Here is a 23,925-nt window from a genome sequence, read left to right on the forward strand (position 1 = left end):
AATTTCCGATATTACTCACTACCTATAAAACCCTAGGAACTTTCAATCCACGACAAAAACTCACGGTGTGTCAGCAAAAATACTAATAACAATTAATGCTTTTGTTATTTTTTATTTGTTTTATATCTTGATCTTATGTTTACTTAAATTTTCTCTGCTAACTTAGAATTTCGCTCTCTAGAATTTACTACAATTTACAATGGTTTGGTGGATCACAATCTCGAAGTTACTTTCTGCTTGTACATTTTTCACATTTTTTTACATTTGCTCATAGCGCTCTTTAGATACTCTCGCTTCATCACTAAATTTTAAATTTAAACTTTTATTGCTTTCATTTCACACGTCCCTGTAATTTCTCTTAGACAGAGTTTGCGCACAAATCGCTTGCATTTACACTGGTCGCACGCTCACAGCTGTTGAGTACATATCTCTGCGCTTTTATATGCGCTACGTTTGTGTTTACTTATTTGGTAGATGCTGCATTAAAGCTTTTTTGTTGTACATATTACACTTCCCTAACGTAATTGACTCTACTCGTTCGTTCACATCGCACTCATGCGCTCACTCAAGTAGTGCGACGCACTCATTTGTGAACAACTTGTTTCCTACTTGTTTCACTGCTCTTACTGCATACACATCTACAATTATTTCGTGTGTGCGTACCTGGCGGATTGCGAGCGAGTGTCGTTAGATTGTTGGTGGCGCATTGCGAGGGGCGCCTAGTGGGCACATCGCGTGAGCCAACTGGCGTTCGTTGTGCCGCTCCGTGCACGTTTACACTCGCCGAGCATTTCACTCCGCTGCTCGGTGGCATTTAAAGCAGACAGTCAGGCTATTAGCCAGCGTTTGCTTCGTTTTGTAGTGACAAACCGTGCACTGCTCGTAGAAACGTTGACGAATTCGCTTGTGTGTCTAAGAGCGGAACAGAAACTCGAAACTTTAGAATTATAATTTTAATTTTGCTTTAATTAAATAAAATCATCTAATTTAAAAAAATTTGTGCTTGAAAACTAAGCAAACCAGTGATTCTAAACTTCGTGCAAATATATTGCAATAATTTAAAAGAATTGCAAAGAAATAGAAAATTGTTATTCTTCAAAGAAATGCAAACAACTGTAAGCAAAGTGTATATAGTATATAAAATTAATCTCACAGCATGAAAACGCTTGTACACTAAGTGCGGTAAACAAAATTGCTAAAAGCTCACAGAAAAAAGTAAAAAATTTGCAACTCATTAAAATCTGCAAAGCACTCGAAAAACGTTCGCGAAGAAAGTATAAATTAAAGAAAAGAGGCGCAAATGTCAAAAAGATCGCGTGTTGTGTCAACGGGGAATATCTTTCATTGCAATACGGTTATATTTTTTTGACGTGCCTCCGCCTGCAAAAGTGCTCACTGTTTTGTGAAAAATGAAAATTTTAAATTTATAAATTTTTTTTATTTGTCTTAAATATATTCTCTCACTAAACGCGTTGTAAATCACGAGATATATTCAGAAAGTTAAATTTGCGCAAATTGAAACAAGCAAAACGCAGAATTAAGCATTTAAGGTAAAATTAAAGTGATATAATGCGCGTATGCAGGGAAGGTAGAGGAAAAAAATTACACCGCCTACGCGTATGAAGTGATTTAAAGTAAAATTTAAGTTACAGATTTTCGTACAAATAATAAAATAAAATTGCGACAAAATTCGCGGCTGCAATTGCATGAAAAAATATTAAGCTTTCGTGAAAGTAAAATATGTGCTCTTATGTAAAATTCAAAGTTAAAAATATAAATGCGATTTTCGTTGAAGGAACAAACGGTTCAAAGAATGCGCTTCGTTGTGTGATTTTTTGGCTAGATAATAAAAAAAAACAGATATACTTTCAAATTATTGTTCAGTTATTGAAAATAATATTACAAAAGCAAGCAGACAGCAATTTTCTCGTGCAAAGCACATACACACCCACGCATAGCTATATAGTAATTGGGAAAAGTGAATTACTCCGTGATATGCTTTGAATTGTAGCGAAATATTTTCAAACGAGCTTGTTAAAAAATAAAATTTTCGAAAGCATTAAAAAATGGAAAATATAAATAAATAAATAAGCGTAACAAAATTAAAAAATTTAAAAAGAATTGTAAAAATTAAAAAAAATAAAAATAAAAAATAAAAATAAATAAATAAAAAAATTTCAAAAAAATTCTTTGCTGAAAATTTGCAAGCACAAAAATTTTTCGGTTGAAAATTTGTAAGATTAACGAATCTCTAAGTTAAAAAATTTTATTAGTGCCTATTTAAACAGAAAAATTGTACGGTTTAACTTAAAAAATACATCAATTTAAACTCTAATAATAATTTAAAAAATACATAAATTTCAACTCACGAATTAAATAGCAATTTTATTTCCAAATAAAAAACGTATAATAATATTGCAGCAATTTTGTACCAAAGTTTTTACACAACAATATCATAACCTAAAAAATGTTTGCCAAAAACGTAATCCCGTGTAAGTGTGAAATGCAGAATATGCGCAAAACTTAAAAAAAAAAACACAACAAAACATAAAAAAGTAACAAGAAATTAGCACTTTTGCCATTTGCTATAACTAGACGAACTAACAGTTGGTTAGATCCTGCTGCTTAGTCTAATGTCAGGCGCTTTGTTGTTAGTATTTTTCGAATCTTTTTTGTTTTCATGTTTTGCTCGGTCTTCTCTGCAGACAGTTTACATACGCTTATTTAGTTTCTTCATTCTGCATTTCGTATTGCTGACGTTTTTCTGTGCATACTTTTCGCTAATATGTTTTGATTAATGGCTGTGACAGTGCTTAAGTGGGGGAAAAAGAAGAAATAAATAAATATACAATATACCATATATTTTTCGCAAGCATAATTGAAATTAATTGTAGACTGTTATTAGTCGCAACAACTGGTGAATTATATAATAACAACAATTGCACAGAAGTTTTGGTTTCCTTTTTGAATCAAAAAGCTTTCAACGCGATCCTGGTTTGTCTACCCTCAGCACAGTCTCTTTTTTATCGAGCGCAAAGCAGTAAAATACAACAAAATTTGCTGTCATAAATTGAAAAAAGCGAAGAAAAAGCGCACAAGCAACGCGATGGAAAAGTACAAACCAAATAATAAAAAATTGTGTGAAAAGAAGGTAGATTGCGTGTTGAGTGCGAAGTGGGGAGGGTTAAGCATAAGACGGTTAGGCTTCTGTACATTTGAAATTGCTTCTTTTAAGGCAACATAGGTTTTATACCCCTTACAAGGTATTCTCTTATTGTGTTTACCACAAATTATGTCCGTCTGTATGCATGCATATCAATCTGAAGAATAAGTTGCTCATTTGTCGGAACCACCAATATCGGACGACTATAGTATATAGCTGACATACAAACTGAATGAACGGAGAAAATTGCTTGTATGGAAAGCTTTTTCATTTGAGGAGATATTTTCACGAAATTTAGCATAGATTATTGTCCAAGGCAACCGTATAAACTCCGAACAAATTGTTCAGATCGGACCATTATAGCATGTAACTGTCATACAAACCGAACGATCGGTGTCAAATGTTTTTAAGAAGGATAGAAATACCATCATTAAATTTGGCATGGATTATCTTCTAAGGCAATGGTGCAAACTCCAATGAAATTCTTCAGATCGAACCACTATAGCATATAGCTGCCGTACAAACCCAAATTCTTGTAAGGATTCGTTTGTATTTATGAAGGGTAGCAGTGAAGCTTATTTTTTTGTTTTATGTATACCTTCAAGGAGGCCTTTGTGCAAATATTTGTGTTGTTGTGTGTGCGAATTTGTGCGAATTCGCCTTTTATCAACCTTTATTTGTGCACATAATAAAAATTGTTCATAAAATTCCGCGCAAATCTGTGTTTTATGAATTACCAACAACATGACAGATATAGATATGAATATCCATACATATATTGACTAAACGTCATCCGTGACATATGTGCATATGTATAATCTGTGCAAAATGAGATATCTAAAAAGTAAAACACAAATAAATGTCAACCATATAGAGAAATGACATAAATTTATACGCATTAAAAGTGCAACAAATATAGCAAAAACAACAATTGTGTGGATTAAAATAGCGTTGTCATAAAATACGAAATGAAAAACCACTATAGCTTACTATTTACACGCGGTACTTTTGTAATTTCTATAAATGCGCATTTGTTGTGTTTTTCGTGTCCCCCCGTACCGCTGCCTGCAATTTGTGCCCGTGCTGTACATATGTACATATACATAGGTAACTTAATGCGCTAAAGTGGTTTGTAATTAAAACAGAGTAGATATTATTTGTTGCTTTTGTTTGTGTGCTGTGCAGTGCTGCTTTTTACAAATCCACTCGTAGTTGTTGTAACTGCCGCGCGCTGTGGGTGTTTAACTGCGCCTGCATACTTTCGCGGCGCTCTTACGCCCCAACTGCTACTTGTTGTGGTTAGCTGGTGATCAGTATGCAATTTCGTATTTGCATATAATTTATAGGGAGCGGTGCAGTAGAGATAAAACTGAGGTCCGGTTAGGACTTCACACACAAATATTGTGTGGGGCCCTTCAACCATCTATTGTGGCGATAAAGTTTGCAAAAAATTGAGTCAGAGCACGGGGCCGCTCTGAGAACTACGGATGTCCCCCCTCGTTTGAGTGCGAAATCTGCACTTCAGTTCGTATAATGTTTAAAACATTTCTTTTAATTATAATTACTCACACTTCAACAAAATTAATTATTTATTAATTGTTTTTCCTATACTGTGTCACGTTTCTTTGAACACATTTCGCTCACATAAATATGTGTAATTCACCTTATTTACCTTATACCCACTGTTTGCATACGATCGTTCGATGCATTTTTTGCTTTTGTATTTACTTTTTTCATACGCTTTATGGTGTTTTTTGCTAGCTGTCAACTTGACGTTTCGTATGCGCACAGTGTTGTTGCTGCACATACAAAAATTTCAGTCTTCTTTTCCGCTCTTCGCTCTTCTCAATTTATTCCTTTTTGTTGTATTTTTTCGGCTATTTGCACAATTAAGTAATGCTTTCTACAATGAAATCGTTGAATTAAATTCACTTAAATGTTTTTTTGGTTTTAGTTTTTTTTGTAGAATATTTTTTTTTTTATATTTTTGTTAAGTATTTTTTTTTAATTTTCTTATTTTTGTTTTCTGTCGTTCTCTAAGAGCGTGGCAGTTGTTAGGGATTGCCTTGTTTAAGAGAAATCATCATGCATTTGATCTGCGCCTCTATGTGCCTCTGTCGTTCGTCATTCACATTCGTATCGTTGCATTCAGTTATTCACAACACTCGTTTTAGGTGGGCGGGGCACCCTTTCTCCGTTTCTATCTCTCTATTTTAGTGTCGTAAATTTCTTTTGATCCGATCGCATTTGCTGCTGTTTGCAAATCACTGCAGTCGTGCTATTACATAGCCAATTTGCATACCCCTCATGTACTTCGATACATATGTATGTATTTAAATTAATTAATTACTTGAGTGCGCATGTAAATGTTTTTGTTTTTGTTTTTATTAGTAGCGCTTAACAATATTTTTTGTGCATACTATATTCCTGTTTATTGTTTTTTTTTTAATTTTTTATCTGATCTATATCACGCGATCTGTAGTTTTTGTACATACCTATGTATTTAAATTATATATAACATATGCATGTATGTACATACTCGTTTATAATTTTGTTTTGTTATTTTAATTTAATTTCAGCTTTTTTAAGCTTTTTGTTATATTCAATGAGCTGTGTCGGCTACTATAACTTCCAATTCACAGATTAAATTTTAAAATTTGGAGCCCTTAAGGGGTTACATTGATTACGAGTTTCAAAAAAGCATTTTTTGTCTTTTGATATTCCACAACATCTCTGGAATATTGTTTTCAATTTGATCTGACTAATAGTTTCGGAGATACAGCTTTGAGAACTTGTGCAATTGAGGCTAGCTAGGCTAAGTAAGTGCGACGTCTTTAAGCGCGTTTTTCTCGAAACTGTGTTTTTGAGGTCGGTTGGCAAGATTTTTCGAGAACTACTCAATCGATCTTCATGAAATTTTAAGCAGGTCTTTGAAATATAATTCTGAAAGACTTAGACGAATGATCTTTTTTCGATTACAACTTGAAAATAGGCTTCAGTTAAAATTTGAACTCAGTCAAGCCTTCAAGCTACCGGAAATCCATAGTATCTTCCAAGCGGAAGTAATTGGGGTCAAGAAAAGGACTGAGATAGCTAACAATGCAAGAAACAACAACAAAATTATTTAAAAACAATTTACGCTACCGGAAGGCAGTTGCATACATACTGCGGGTACAACGCCACAAAGGAATTCCGAAACGAAATATCTGATGAGGATGCCAAAGGTGCCATCTGTCTGGCTACTGAACCAGTAGAGGAAATATGAAAGTCACTACAAACGATATACAATGAAATTTCCGAAAGGGATGATTTCCGAAGTGATTACTGCATGACGTGTGTTCGACCAATGACTGGTCGCAACCTACTCGCATCACATGTAGTAGTCGAACAATACTCGTACTGCATGTAAGTGCAAGGAAGTAGACATAAGAGTGACGCTGGAACACCTCCTATGCTTCTGACCAGCATTGTCTTAGATTTCTAGGATCAGGATCTTCACAGTTTAAGGGGCTAGACAAAGTATCAAAATTAGATATCAAGTCGCTCTTAAAGTTCAAAAAGCGTTGAGGTCTTGTATGAGGAAACTTCAACTAAAATTACACTGAACTTCCATCTGATATTACTAAAAAGCAGTAGGCAATAATTATAAATTATTATTATTTTTTTTTTTGAAAATTCTAGTGATCTAAACCCTTAAACCCAGTAAGTTTTACTGTAAACAGTCATTTCAATTTCATGTTTTGCGTTAATGACTGAATACATTTGTTGATTTTTAGGGTGTGGGCTGCCAGCTGTCGTTTGTATGTGAATATTTCTATTAACAATCACAAAAATGGCATACAAGGATTCGTACTCATTGCTTGCGAATTTGCCAAACTGACATACAAACGTCACTCTTTTGTTTGCCCTTTTTTTCATGTTTATTTTTTGTTTTGTCTACTGATTTGCATACTTTTTTTTTAGCATGGTAGCTTTTATCGCGCCGTTGGAGGCAGCTGGCTTTTATAATGAAGATTTCTAGCATAGCAAACCGACACCCTGCATCTTGAAACCACCCTTTGAGCGCACCCCATGCAAGTATCGCTGTTTTCCGCTGTTTTCTAATTTCATTTTTATGCTGATCTCTTTTTGCCTGTCTTTTTCATAAATTGTCTCTCGTTTGCTTTGTATTTAGTGGCTTTTAGCTAGGTGTGGTTCAACAAATACTTATCCTCTTATTATCTATATTCGCTCTAAGCCTTTATCAACCATACAAACCCACCACTGACTTCGCTAAAAGCGTTCCGTTGTCTTTATTTATAATTATATACCGTTTAAATAAATAAATATATAAATATTTGCTGGTATCAGCGTCGCCTCCGCAATTGGTATTCTTTGGCGGTGTCATCGCTCGACTTCGGCACTCAGCTGTTTTGCACGCACTCAGCGCTTGATATCCACCACACTTTGTTGCTGTCATACTCATGTGCGGCATGATCTACTACAGCCGTGTCGTCGTTGGAGTTCTATAAATATCTCATTTAAAGACAAAAACAACCAAGAAAACGAAGAAAAAATATCCAAAAAGCAAACATTCATTTTTTTAAGATATTCTAGCATAGATAACAACAACACCCACCGCTAGCAGTAGTGCCAAAAGCGCAAGTTGGAAAACTTAGAAATTGAACAAAAAAGTTAAGATAATGTGTGCGATTAAACATTTGATTAGCGCAAACATTTCACCATTATTCAATATTATCTTATCGGAATAGCGTTTTCTTAGCCACACACCAGCGCTTATTCATGCCGTACCACTTGGCTAGTTAGCCATTCTTTTGCGCCACTTGACGCTGAGAGGTTTTTGAAAACCTTCTTCGAGCACATATCTGAAGCGCTCGGAAACTTACATGGCTACCATAAATAAGCACGTGGACCTTTAGACTGACTTTCGCCGAACATTTATCAGACGCAGACCATGCAGTCTACATGCCGGCTACCGGCTGATGGGGTCGTGCTAATGTGTATTATAAATCGTTGGGTCGCTGCCTTGATTTGGTATCAGCATTGTTGCCATTCACGCTGATAAGCGTCTAACTGCACTCCCTAGCGTATTTATACCCTGTCGTTTCATTAGAGCAAATATACATACATACATATGTACATCAAAAGCATCTATGAAGAAGTAAAAAAAACGCAAAAACATCGTGCGATACCGGTCGCATTCGTTCAGATTGCGTATCAGGCGAGTTTTTATTTTTCAAGTATTCAAATATTGCAAAAATTTGTTTATCAGTTGCATGGGCGCTTAATCGTAGCATTTATTGCTTCTTGTCTAAACTTTTGCCTTCGTGTTATCGGTTAGGTAATGTATTTTAAGCGCGCATAAGTGTTGCTATTCAAATATATAGTTCTATATATAAGTATATACATATATGTATGTACATATATATTGGCGTAAACGCTTATCATAGCAGTAGTTAAGCGTTGAACTTGAAATTATTTCTGGAAAAAACATGTTTACGGCAATTTCTATGCGTGTTTGTTCCAAGTAGTAAACCTGAAATTTGAACTTCACTATAAAATTCTCTGAATTAATTGTGTTTAAGTGTTTATTATTGTTGCTGTAGCGTTAGTAAACATTCCCCACATATTTAAGTTTGAGGAATGCTGTCGAGTTGACGGTCTTTCGCCGTATAAAAATCTGGTTCCGTTCCGGTTTTATTGACCCAACTGACGTGGGAACATTTCATTAGAGCATCTTCTTCGCCAACGCTGTGCTGCGTTTTGTTGTTGTCACTTTCAGACACACCCACAGCGTTGGCCTTGTGTTATCAGCAACACCACAACGGCATGTCGTGGCAGCACTTCAAGCGTGTTAATTAAGTTTTGAATGCTGCTCAAATCAAGATCGTCCAATTGACTACTTGACATTTCAGCGCTGGAACACTCGATTTGCAATCTATAATTTCTGTGATTTTGTTTTTAATTGCTGCGTGCGCACTGGCGACTTGCACGCGTGACCAGCATGCTTCGAGTTCGACAGTCGCTTGACACTGCTGCGTTCTAATGGAAAATAATTCGTCTTCTGTTGCGTAATGCCGGCGTGTTAGAAGAAATAAATAAAAAACAGAGATCAATAAAATCAGTTTTTTCTATCAATTTTATTACTTCTTTTTATATATTTACTTATTTTTTTAGTTTTTATTTCACTGATTTCTTTTTTCGATTCAATAATTGAATGCCATCCATAGCTTGAGTGCACAAAACAAACAAATTTCTTATTGCTATAATTGCTTGCTTATACACACATACATACGTATATTCCATATGTACACACTATTTATAACTGAATGCGATAATATTTTATTTTCAATAAACTATGCTAATGTTGACTCTTCAAATAGCCAATATTTAAGAACGCAATATGTGTAAATATGCACGGGAGTGTGTGCCAGGCAACTCTCAATATTCTCCTACAGTAATGCAAAACACTTTTTGTATACAGTTATTCAGTTAAAAATGCATTTATCGTGTTGCAATATATTGCTCATTGCGAAATGTTAGAACAAAGCAATGGAAAAGACTGTTGGGGATCTCGCTATCCACCCATTTCAAATATATGTATAAAGCATACAGCAACAACAAGCAAAGTAAAGGAAATGCATTTATGCATATAAATACAACTTTACATAGGCGCAGCAGCAGCGCAGCCGCTCTTTCGTTGCAAACATTGCAGCTATAAACGGGCAACAACTCGAATGTGCGCCAATTTCGCCGGTAAAAAGTGTGCAACAAAAAATTAATTGAGCATATGGAGATGAGGCAAAAACAAAAAACCAAAAAAATAAATGAGAGAACAGGGTTACAAACAAAAAAATTATAAAAAACAATAACAACAACAATAATAACAATAACAATAACGAAATTGATATAAAACAACAATAAAGAATGTATAAAAACAACAATAAAGAATTTATATAAAAACAGCGACTTTTTTTATAAAAACAACAACTACGAAAAATTATGTAAAACCAGCAGCAACACAGATTTATGTGAAAACAACAACAAAAACAAAAAAAAAACAACAGCAAAAACACTTTTTTTACCCAACAACAACAACAACAAAATTTATAACAACAACGAGAGTGCATTTCAACTACTCATTTCTGTTTGCCATTGCACAACATTGCTTGTAGTTGTTGCCTTTGAGCGCAAAGCGCGCTTAAATATGCACTTAAGAGCACAGGCATACACTGTGCATGCTCTTATGAATTGTCAACACACTTTTAAATCGGCAATGCAAATGTGTTGCAGTGTCATTTTTGAGTGCATTATGTGGGGGGCAAAAAATCACAGCACTCTCCAAATCTCACACGCCATTCATTCTCTTTCGCACGTCAACAGTTGCTATTTTTGCTTGCGGCAAGTCATTTTGTTGTTTTATATAGATATTTTATATAATAGCTGGTTTTAAATTTTTTTTTGCTTTTTTAATTGCATTTGTTTTTGTTTTTGCAACTAATTGCAATTACACGATCTCGCACCATACTATTTACTTTTCTCTTTCGTTTTTGCTGCCATATGGGAGTACTTAACTAAACGAAAATCACGTGATGCGTATGTTCTAATGACGCAATATTTAACAGGCAGTTTTTGTTGAACAAATGTTTGTGTGTGTGTGAGTTTTTATTTTGAATTCATTGTTGAAAGCGCTAATAAGTATGCAAAATATCGCACGAGTGCGGATATAATTATATGTACTTACATACATACATATGTAAATGTATGATATGAGTAAAATAAATGTAATTGCTTGAAATTGTATCACTTGAGGCTATTTAATAAAATCAAATGTCATTAAAAATAATTACTGCTAAAAAATTAATGAACATCGAAAGAAAAACATTATTAAATCGTGATAAAATATGCAAAATTAATAGAGAGAAAATTTTTTCCAATAAGAAATTATTTAAAAAAAAATATTAAATATTTAAAGAAAAATTATAATATAGAAATATCTAATAATTAAAAAGAAATAATTTATAATTGAAAAAGTGAAAATCATGTATTTTAAATAAAATAATACTAAATTAAAATATTTCCAAAAATGTTTAAATAAAAAATTATAGTCAAATCAATAATTTTTTTTTAATATTATAATATACATATACTTCTACAATAAAATAATAAAATAATCAATGAAAGTCAGTAATAGATGCTAACAAAGAGTAAAGTAAAAATAATAAAAGCAAAATATTTTCAAAAATTAAACCATATGAAAACCATTAAAGTATCACATGATAAAAAAAATATAAAATTTATAAATATTATTGTTAAAGCAAAGTAAACCAAAACTATCAAAAAAAAAAAATTAAAAAATTAAAATTATCTAAAAAAATTATAAAATTCAAATAACATATGATTAAAAAATATCTTTTTTTTTCAAATTAAAATTAAATTTTTTAGCAAAATAATAAATAAAACTATATTATTTGCGACATTTTAGTAAAATAAGAATAAAATAATAATAATTTAAAATTATATATCGCACACTGCAAAACAATGAAATAATTAAATAACAACTTAGAAAATATTTAAAAATTATTTTCAAACAAAAATAAAAAAAAAAATATTATTCAAAATTGAAGAAAATATCCAAAAAGAAAATTAAAACACAAATATCAACTAATTAAAAATAATATATATTTTCCATATCAAAAAAGTGCAAATATTCAAAACGTCCGTCAATCAATTTTCACTATCCGTCAAATCGCGAGTGTTTCATGCTTCCCATTATTGTGTACGAGTGTGTGCATTACACGAGCAAATCGCCAAAGCGATTACCAATAAAAATACAACAACAAAAAATGCCCATAATGTAAAATTCGCGATATGTGTAAATTTTTGCAGCAATCTTGAGAACAACAATGAGATTTATTCACTTGCACAATACGAGGCAAGCAAGCTTAAAGTTGAGGCAAGCGACAGCGAAAGCGATCAAAGCAACATTGGCGATAGCTGTGGCAACAACAATCTCACAGAGAATATCAACGATAACAGCAACAACTCCAACAACAACAACAACGACAATTCAACTGACGACTATAAACAGAAATTATTAGAGTGCAGTAAAGAAGCAAAACTGAAACAAGAACAAGAAAATCCAGAAATCCTTAATAAATCTTGCAAAATCGAATTGCATTCGATCAAAGCAGCCAACTCACCACCGTCAACGCTAACCAACCCAACCACCGACAACAACGATCTCAACGAGGATCGTAATATAAACATAACCAACAACAGCAACAACAACAACAGTAACAATACAAATAATTTATGTTCCTCCATTAAACGCGAAAAAACGTGTGCAACAATTAACGCAAATCCCTCTAATACCATAACCACTACCTCAGGCAACAACAATTGCGCCGCCACACCCCCATTAGATAATAACACCACCAAATTGATCGACGCTAATAAAACGATCGTACGTGAAAATTCACTTTCTCCATTGCGTCAGAATTTACAATCGAATTATTTAAACGGCAGCGACAATAAAACCATCAACAACAACAACAACAATAATAATAACACTAGTGTCTCTAGCAATAAGAATTTGCTCTTGGCGAAATCGCTCGAAGAGAAACGCCCCAAGTCGGTTACCGCATCGGTATTTCGTCCGGCTACATTGGCCGATTTGAGCGGTACACATACAACAACGGCTACAACAGCAACAACAAGCGCGTCATCGCCGCCACTACAAACGCCCGTACCATCGACCACGAGCACTTCGTCGGTATTCGTGAGTGCAGCAAATGCACCGTCGTTGCCGACGTTAAACGCCGCTCCGCGCGCCCAATCGGTGACGGCTTCCGTATTTACGCCGATTTCGCAGTTGTGCAATCGCCAACAACAACACATTGCTAAAACCAATTCCATTATAACACCAACAACGGTGACAGCAGCAATACTCTGTGGCCAACAACAACAGCAACAACAACATCATCAGAACCACCAGAACTCACAGACACCGACACAGCAGCAGACACAAGATATGAATAAGTTTTTGTCGTTCGGGGATGAGACAAATGAGTTAACAAGTGAGTACAACACTCTGCTTCTTCTTCTTATTTCTTATTTATTTCGTAGCATTTAATTTACTTTAAGTGTCAGTCACACACATACGTACTTACACTCATACATAGTACATACATACATATAAACATAGGTATATAGAGGCAATCATTATCGTTTTAAGTTTTGCGCTTTGAAGTCATAATAATTGCCATTGAAAGCGACAGACAGACTGACATATTTATGTAGCGCTAGTTTAGTTCTAACGGTTCTGGGTTGTTTAGAATGTCTTTACAGGAAATTGTCGGGAATTTATAGATTTTAATGGGATGTTTTTTGATCTATCGTTATAATGCCCAAAAGGAAATATTGAGGACCCTCTGTTGGTCCATAGATGTATGTATGTATATACGAACTAGTCCCTAACTTCTTGAGTTATCCATCTGAATTTTTACACACGTCTTTTCCTCTCCAAGAATTTGCTATTTTATTCTAGAAAAGCCGATATCGGATCACTATAGCGTATAGCTGTCATGCAAACTGATCGATTCAAACCAAGTCCTTGTATGGAAAACTTTTTTTTGATGTATCTTCACGAAATTTGGCATGTGTTATTGTGAAAGGCAGCGCTACAATCACCGATCTTATTGTGCAGATCGGACCACTATAGCATATAACTGTCATATAAACTGACCTATCAAAATAGAGATACAGATTTTTTTTATAACTTTCTATACTATAAGAAACCTGTGAAGTAAGTGTATTATAGCTTCGGTGCAGCCGAAGTTAACGTTCTTTTTTCTTGTTTTACTTATATGTACTTCCGATTCATTTAAAGTTGAGAATCTTGAAATCGTTTGATTCCCTTCTAACAAAAATAGAAATGAGCTCTCTCTGAGATTGTTTTGGCGAAATTATTAATTGGCAATAGTTCGTATTTACAGTTTCACTCGGCACAGTGTAAATATCGCAGCTGTGTAAACAGTTAATTATCGCCAATACATTTTGCTTTTTGCGTTCGATTCTATTTTTGAACAAATTTACTCGATCACCAATATATTTGTTTTTACTATGCCCCATTTGTTGTGGCGATTTTCAATATGCCTAACTAAGCTGGCAAGCAGTCTTATGCAGCTTGATTTTCAGATTTATTTCAACTGATTTGTTGACTTTTTTCTGTTGTTTTTTTTCTTTCTTTTTTGTGTTTAAAATTTTGGATTTTAACTTATGTATATTCTTTTTTTTTGTAATTTATATATATATTTTTTTTTATTTTAACAAACTATTAATGCAATTAGCACTTTATTTATGGATTGTGTGATAATTGTTTTATTTAATTAATTTTAAGCGATTTAAATGCAATTATTTGTTTTTGTATTTATTTTTATATTTTTTATATTTTTTCTATTTTTATTTTTTTTTTATATTTTTTTGTTATATTTTTTCCTATTTTTGTTTTTTCATTTTTTTTCTATTTATCTTTTTTTCTATTTATTTTATTTTTTATTTTTTATTGTATTTAATTTTTTTTTAATTTTTTATTGTATTTAATTTATTTTTTTTTTAATTTTTTTTATCTCTATAATGTGTAATTAAACTGTTTTTCTTTTATAGTCTTTTGTATATAATTTTTCTTTTTTTTAATTTTTTTTATTTTTTTTTATTTTATTTTTTTTTATTTTTTTTTTATTTTTTTTTATTTTTTTTTTATTTTTTTTTATTTTTTTTTTAATTTATTTAAATTTTTTCTAATTTTTTTTTTTATTTTTTTCTTATTTTTTTTAATTTTCTTGATTACTTTTCTTCTTATTATTTTGTTTTTTAATTTTCTTTATTTCTTATATTAATATTTTTTTAATTTTACAGTTTTTTTTATATATTTTTAGTTATTTTTTAATTTTTTTATTGACTTTAATTTTTATTTTTTACTGTATTTAATTTTTTAATTTTATATTTTTCAATCTTTATAATGCTTAATTATTTATTTTTGTATATAAAAAATTTTTGTTTTAAGTTTTTAATTTTTTTGTACTTTTTATTATACATATGTATTTACTTATTTTAATTTTTCTTTATTATATTTATGTTTTTAATTTTATATTTTTGTCTTTATAACTTCAATGTTATTGATTATTTATTATTTTTTATTTTACTATTCTTTTTATTTTTCTTTAATAGAAAATATTTTTTTTTATTTTTATAATATTTTTTTTCTTTTAAGTTATTAATTTATTTGTAGGTTTTTATGTATTTTTTGTTTTTTTATTTAGTTAAATTTTTTTATTATATTTGATGTTTTTCAATTTTATATATTTTACGTTTATAATTTTATTTCTATTTACTTTTATTTATATTTAATTAATTTTTATCTGTTTATTTATCTTATTTTTATTATTTACTTTTTAATTTTTTTATTTAATTATTTTATTTATTTTTTATTTCTTTGTTTATTTCTTATTTATTACACATGTTTTATATAATATCTTGAAAAATGTTTACGTTAATTTTAATGTTCATTATTAAATTTTATGTTCGCTGTCTATATTTACGCTCTTATCAGTGAAAAGATAAAGCAAAAGCAGTTTTTATACTCGTTTACTCTGATGTCCACATATAAATTGAACTTTTATCGTTATTATATACACACATATAATATTTGTATATAATGCTTTAAGTACTCACTGCCATATAACTGAAAACAAAAATGTTGCGATTCATTCAGTGTAATAATCACAACTAAAGTGTTCTATTAATTGATATTCTATCCACTGAGTTATATACATACATACATATATTTATGAAGAATGAATATGCTATGATAATATACATATACAATATACAAACTTACACTCTCGTAAAATTGTAATATCACAATTATTTGCTGATTTTGTGAGGCATTATTTGATTATTTGAGGTAACTGCCGTTCGATGGTTATCAATAATTACCCGCGATTGCATTATCTACGCACGTATGTCTATTTACGTTTATTGTTTTTTCTGTATAGTTTTGTTATATTGCGTAGTTGGGCAAAAGTCGAAGAAGTTTAACACAAATCTTTGAAATGCGGCGCGCCTGAAAGCGACATAAACAATAATAGACTGTACATACACTCCAACTACAATGCGAGTGCAATAACTTTTTTGTGTCAAAAGAATCATCTCTAAAAAATTACTAAATACATATATTATATTTTTCTTCAATAAAACTATATTTATAACAAACATTTTAAATCATTTCTAAATGCAATAAATTAAATTATAAAAAAAAACTTTAAATCTAAAAACAATACTATTTGATTTATTCTATTTTGCTTTGAATCTCTCCCTTTTTGAATATGCCAATATTACCGTACTCTTGTTATTTTTATAAAACCGGTTCTGCTTAGTCAAAGATCACACACAGCTCGTGCAAACATGCTTTTGACCCCATTGTATATATGTATATTTATTAAACTTTTTAAAAGTTAGCATGCATATAAATATAAGAAAGCTAAGTAGGCGCCACTAAAGTGTCAGCAGTTGCTAGCCAGTTGAGACTTTGGTTTAATTTCAGAATTTTATAAATTAATTAAGCTAACCGGGAACAGGTATTCTCTGAAAAAGCAAACATTTGATAATAACAGGAATCAATAATTAGATTGTGAAAAGGCGCTCTTACCGCGTTTAAAGCGCTTACATAATCCATAGAATTGCTATGTGGGGGGTCGCATACACAATAAAAAAATTTAAAAAAAGCAAATAGTAAGCCAAAGAAAAAAATAAAAATAAAAATAAAAAGAATAAAAACAAAATAAAAAGATAAAGAAAAAGCAAAAAATAGAAATAAAAAAATAAAATAACAATAAAAATAACAAACAATAATGTTTATATAAAAATTAAAATAAAACAGAAAAATATAAGGTAAAAAAATATTATTAAATAATATAAGAACTGTATACATTATATTCTTAGAAATTTTCACCTAAAACCATTTTAGTTTTGCAAGTAGCATTTTTTTTTTACTGTAAATACTCTTAAATCTTTGCTTGCCGCATATATTTTCGCTTTTTGCAATTTATACTAAAATTGTTTAAACTTTTGTGGCATTGTTTATTTCACATCAGTTGCTTCCATTTATCTTATTTATAGTATTGATTTTGTTAAATCCACCAAAATTTAAACAAATCGAGTATTAACCGCTCTATATGGCTTAATTTAGTTGTTTTAGTTGTTGCTGCATCCTTTTATTTGTATTTTTAGTTTGCTAAATTTAGTTGCGGAAAAAAACGACAAGACACGCGCAACTCCTCCGCACCGCTTGCAACGCCAACGAAAACGAAATTCTTTCATTCGACACTAACTGTTTTGTTTTTGTTTTTCATTTCACTTAATTTATTTTACTTTGCGCGGTGTTTGTCCGAATATTTTTTCGCAACATTTCTAAATGAATTAATTGGTTTCGCTTTTTTTTCTACACGCTGTCAATGCATACATACAGACGCATTGATATTTTGCGTTTTTATTGGCGCATACTTATGATTTGGACACACTCCCGGACCAGTACTCACTAGCAGCCGCTGGTTTTACTTTATTATGTGTATATACACACACATACATGTTGACATATATACAGGATAATGTATTTTATTCATGTGTGTATGTATGTATCTATATCTCTTTTCACTGTGTGTCTGTGGTAATTTTCACATGGCGAACGCGGAGACAGTTGCCGGGGAGTATAGGCCAGCGTAAACAAAGCAAATACAAGAAATTGAACCAAAAAAAAAAATTGCGAAATGTGCTATTTTTATTTTCGCGTGTCTGCATTTTTTTTAATTTCTATTTATTTTATTTTTAAAAATTAAAAAAAAAAAAAAATTGAAATATTTGGGCTTTTTTAAAACTTTTTCTTAACAATTTTTTTAATAATTTTTTTTAAATTTTTCACAATACAAGAAAATGAACCAAAATAAACTTGCGAAATGTGCTATTTTTTATTTTTGCGTGTTTGCATATATTTTTTATAAATTTTTATTTATTTTATTTAAAATATTTGTTTGAACTTTTTTTTAAATTTTCTTAAATATGTACATACATATATATTTTTTTAATAAAAATTTTCTCTTTAACTTTAAATTTTTTAAAGTATTTTGGAACTTTTTTAAATATTATTTTTTTTAATTTTTTAAATTTTTTATTTTTTTTAATTTTTTAAATTTATTATTTTTTTTAATTTTTTAATTTTATTTTTTTTTTTTTTTTTTTAAATTTTTTATTTTTTTTATTTTTTTAAATTTTTTATTTCATTTTTTTTTAATTTTTTAATTTTGTAATTTTTTAAATTTATTATTTTTTTTAATTTTTTAAATTTATTATTTTTTTTAATTTTTTAAATTTATTATTTTTTTTAATTTTTTATTTATTTTATTTTTTTATTTGTTCCTTTTTTTCTACAAGATTTCTCTTATTTTTTTTTTACATTTTTCATTCTTTATTTTTTTGATTGTTTTTTTTTCTTTTAATTTTTTATTTTTCCTGCATGTGTTTGCCAGCGTCCCTCAATCATCAAACATGCTTGATCATCTGATCCGCATACTTTCGAACAAATTATACTTAATTCTCTAAACAATTGTGTGTGTTGTTTTTTCGTTCTGCCCCCGCACGTGTTCTTGTTATTTTTTTTATTGGTTTACTGTTTTATGGCATATTTATAATTTTCCTTTAGCTTTTGACTTCAATGTTTTTCATTTAAGATATTATAGGAAGTTTTTCGTCACATGATTTGAAATCAAAATGAAATAAACATTCTTAAAATTTTCTCCGAAACGTCATCTGTTGTTATTGTGCGAATCATTGCTCTACAAATGTAGATATGTATGTACATATATGCAATATGCAAATGTTCGTAGGGGTTTCATACATTGTGTACTACATACTATACGAGTATATACTATTTGTTTATATAAAGACATAGTAATTGAAACTGACACCTCAATACCTCCGAGATAATTAAGTGCGAAAAAATTATTGTTTACATATATGTAGTTCACATTTGGATGAGCAGACGAGCAGTAGAGCAACAGACAGCTTTCGAGCAGGTGTTAATTTTTCCTTAGACCTATTTTATATAAACCAAAAAATGTTGGTGAAAAATAATAGAGTGCGTACTCATTTTGTATATACATAGGTATATTAGGTGTTTGACTGCCAGTATGCCATTCCCGAGTTCGAATTGCCGTAGAGAAATTATACAAATACAAATTTAAACAAATATTTTTCTCACACGATTAAAGAGTCTATAATATTTATAGTACAATGCTGGGATTCAAAAGCTGCTCAGAAAAATGTCTTAAAGTAGCGAGACTCACAAAGAGTTAATCGATATTAAGAAACTCAAAGATAAATTAGTAATTTGTATATTATATAATATTTTCATTTCAATAATGCTGTTTTTTGCTGTTGTAAAGGCGGAAAACATTATCCATATAATTTTGTGAAAAAACTGTTGAGTTTATTGTCCTTGGTCAGCTAAGAAATTGGGTCTGCTTCGGTTGCATACATCCGACTCTGTATGCGGTAGTATTGCCATACTGAAAATTCGCTGCGTTAATTCAGATTAACGTCAATTACCTGTCTATGTTTTGGTCATTGTTGGGGTTCACACGTCGATTAAAAAGCCAGGAAAGCTTGCCCAAACTTCTAACTTAGCACTCAGCTTCAATTGTAGATAATAATTGGAAACGCGTGGGTCATGAGATGAAGTGCAGCATCACAGCTATGCACATATCCACTATAAATGTTAACATTTATGTTACATATGCACTTAATTAAAGTAATAATTAAAGCAAAAATGTCGGTATTTAGTGTTTTACTTTTGCTTTGATAGTTTTGAATTACATAAAATTGATTTATATGCAATGTATGTATGTATGTAACTATGGTGCCATATTCCTCAGTATTTTTTTATATACAGATGTATGTATATATAATTACTGTATATACTATATAGTACTATCGACATTACATTCGCACGTGTTTTAGTTTGCATTCAACTGAGATTGCTAAACAAATAATTATGAAAAAAATTTACTTTGTAATTAGACGAGGAAATAATACTTAAAAAATATTTTGCTGCAATTAAAACATTTTTGCTATGAAATCACTCATATTACTATGAGCAAAAAATAGTAAGACTTTTGACCTGATTGGTCGTGGTTTTTTCGGCTTCGGCTCACCTTTGCTACGATATTCGGACGATTTATCGTATAATCATACATATGTATATTCGAAACTCCTCGCCAGTAATAATACGTTTCATGATATCCTGGTATTCGGAAAGCATTGCTTCACAGACGTTAATGCGACGCTGTTTTCAAAAAAATTGAGTGCTTTTGCAACCAATCGTGCTTTCACTTTTCTTAGGGTCCAACGGTTTTTCAAAATGAGCTTCACTGATCCTTCTGATATTCCAACGATGCCAGTAAAATCTCTGCCTAATAATGTCCGATTCTCAAGCACCAATTCCTTTTTTTAATTGACTTGTTGTTCATCAGTTGATGGCCGTCCTGGGTGTGGTTCGTCGCCATCCCGTTCGAGACCTTATTTGGATAATTTCAACTAATATTTCACAGTTTTTTAATTGTTTTTTAATATACATTTTTTAGTCTTCTAATTTTTCAAATTTTGAAATTTGTTTTTAATTTTTAAAATTATTATTATTATTATTTTTTTTTTTTTATTTTTTTTTATTTTTTAATTTTTTTTTTTTTTTTAATTTTTTTTATTTTCTTTTTTTTTTAATTTTTATTATTATTATTTTTTTATTTATTTATTGTTTTTATTTTTCTGACTATTTTTTATTTTTATTATATTTATTCTGAGTTTTTTTTATATATATTTTTAAAATTTTTAAAACTACTTGCCATTACTAAATAATGAAAATAGTCGACTTAGTCATTTTTTAGCATAATATATTATGTTTGAAATTAATTAGTGAAGCACTTATAGCGCAAGGGTTATCATGTTATCTTGGTACCTAACTTGAATGGAGATAGGGGTGTATGACGTCGCATTTTATTTTTGAAATATAATTTAATCGCCTTTCCGCTATGGAAATATTAAATTTATTTTTACACCTCTGTACATACATACATATACACTACTTAATTAGCCGAGTGCATCTACAATTGTTACGGTATACAAGTACTATACATATGAACGAATGGCTTTGATTCTGTGACGCTTGTAAAATTATGATAATGTCATTTTAAGCGAATGATTTGCATGAAATTTTTCCGCAAACGTGTGTAATTTGAACGATTTACGTCAACAACGTTAGAAAACATCTGTCAATGATACCTTTTTGTTGCATATTAACAAAAACAATTTGCTTATCAACACAACATATTGTGTAATCGTTGCGAGTGTTTGTGTATGAAAATGGTATTTGAAACTAAGTAAATAATTAAGTAATATAAATATAAAAAATATTATTTAATTTTTTATAGTATTTTTATATATTGTTTGAATATTTAATTTCTTTATTATTTATTTAATTTCTTTATATTTTCTATATTTTTTTTATTTATTTTTCGGGCAACAAAATTACTTGAACTTAGCTTTTTATATAAAGGTAGGCAACCGGAAAAAAAGATAACCGATTAATCGGTTATATGAGGGATATGCGATATATTTGTCCGACCTCTGGGAATCCGACAAATGATTAATAGACTGGCAAGATGCACCTATTATTGTATTAAATTTCGTTTAGATATCTCAAAAAATGATGAAAAAAATTTTATAATCCCGAAAAATTAAACTTTATTTAAAAAATCGTTAGCTCGAAACCGGTTTTAGACCCATATTATTTTAGGCAAAGTGGCTCAAAATGATCCGTAGCACATTTCCCGCGTATGTATTTATTTTTTATAAAAATAAAAATCGACCCACTCTAATATGTATATATGCGCATAAGTAATGCAAGATTATAATGAATACTCTAAGGCATAAATCTAAACATTATTCAAACTCACACTCACATATAAATAATACACACATACATACTTACTTATGTGTTCCGAAAGTGTCGTTTTGTCTGCGTTGTCCGCTTGAACTCTCTTCGCCACAGCGTCTTCCTGTGTGTGGTGCTTTTCTCTATTTTCTTATTTCTGGTATTATTTTTAGCGAAATATTTTGTTTTTCTTTGCCGTTGAAGGTGTGTATAATGCCTATAAGCACATTGTTTGTGTATTTTTAACATCGTCTTTAGTTTTAGTTGGTATACCCCACTGTGCTTAGGGATCGCTTGTTGATGATCGCTTCTGCATGATTGTTGGAAAGTTTCGAGTTCTCACACTTGAAAAGTCTTTCGAGTGGCGGCTTTCGTTATTTTTTTATCGAGTGTTGATTAACTTTTTATGCACGCATTTTAATATTCGAATTATGAGTACTTGTATGCGGTGAGCGTAATCGTTATCATGCTTTGAGGTTGTCAAAACCGAAATTAAGAAGATTATTCCACTTCTATGCAAGTAGATTGTGGTAGCAGGTTTTGTGTTTTAGAGTAGCAGTTGAGATAGCAGTTGTGGGTTCTAGGCTATCACATAGCGGCTAAGCACTTATCCCATAATGGATGACGGATGACAAAATTAAAATTTTAATTTTTTGTTTGTTTTTTCTTGCCAAAAAGTCCTATTTCACAATGAATTGTAATAAGGTATTGACGTGATTCAATATCTATGGAGTATTTTTAATATTCATGCAATTGTTAATTTAAATTAAAAACAATGGAAAAATTCGAATATCTTAGAAAGGAAGTGATGAAATCATATTGTATTGAAGGTACTTTGAATAATTGTTATAATGTATAGAAATAAATGTCAAGTATGTCAAAAATCCATTTGCTGCAATATACTAATTAAAAGTTGAATGCTGGACATTTTTGCCGTTTCAGTTAAATTTTCGGTTAAATAAATGTCAAGTATTTCAAAAATCCATTTGACGTATAAAATAATAACGTCACAACATATACATGTATGTATTTATGTATGTATGCACATAACTACATGTACAATATGTATACTATAGTATATTATTTAGATTTCTCAATTGCGCCAATAATTTGAATTTTATTTAATTAAGGCTGAATGATGAACATTTTTGGTGTTTCAGTTAGTTTTTCGGTTAAAATTTTCCATACTGATTCCATATGGAATTAAGATATAATATAAAGGGTACTTTTTTAGTGGTACAGCAGTGTGCTTCAGTTAAATTTTCGGTTAAATTTTTCCTTACTCATAGGAAATTTAGATATATATAAAGGTTGAGCTTGGTAGTGACACGACAGGATGTTTTGGTAAAATTTTCGTTAAATTTTCTGTTAAATTTTAGTTACCTTTTCGGGTAAAATTTTCCGTGCTCCATATAAAATACAGATATGTAAAGGTTATTTTTCGTTAGAGAGTGGTACTTTTATATAAAATTTTCATTTCACAGAAAAATTAATAGAATAGCCAATAATTGGTCTCTATTAGATCGAAAGTTCTTTGAACCAAATTTCGACTACAGGATCCTATCTGTACTCGTCTAATCTCGACCTTAATCGGTCGAATTTTGGTTTCCAACTGTTTCTCAATATAAATTTTTAGATTCTAAATTGACTCCAATAAAAAATAGTCTGACGGAGACTAATCACATGATCTGATTAGTCATATAACAGGCCCTATTCTAGA

The 23,925-nt window shown here is 30.4% G+C and overlaps 1 protein-coding gene across 3 annotated transcripts in view; it reads left to right on the forward strand.

The window, feature by feature from the left end:
* LOC105231797 (protein similar) overlaps nt 1-23,925 on the forward strand; it is a 167,510-nt gene that overhangs the window by 104,777 nt on the left and 38,808 nt on the right. For all 3 annotated transcript variants that reach the window (XR_007422018.1, XM_049450419.1, XM_049450418.1), the window contains exon 8: nt 12,053-13,242. Coding sequence is in view for 2 of the 3 variants with exons in the window: in XM_049450419.1 (XP_049306376.1) it covers nt 12,053-13,242 (1,190 nt within the window). In the remaining variant the exon portion in view is untranslated. The remainder of the gene's footprint in view (nt 1-12,052; nt 13,243-23,925) is intronic.

The sequence above is a fragment of the Bactrocera dorsalis genome, chromosome 2, assembly GCF_023373825.1.
Source record: "Bactrocera dorsalis isolate Fly_Bdor chromosome 2, ASM2337382v1, whole genome shotgun sequence".
Taxonomy (NCBI): domain Eukaryota; kingdom Metazoa; phylum Arthropoda; class Insecta; order Diptera; family Tephritidae; genus Bactrocera; species Bactrocera dorsalis.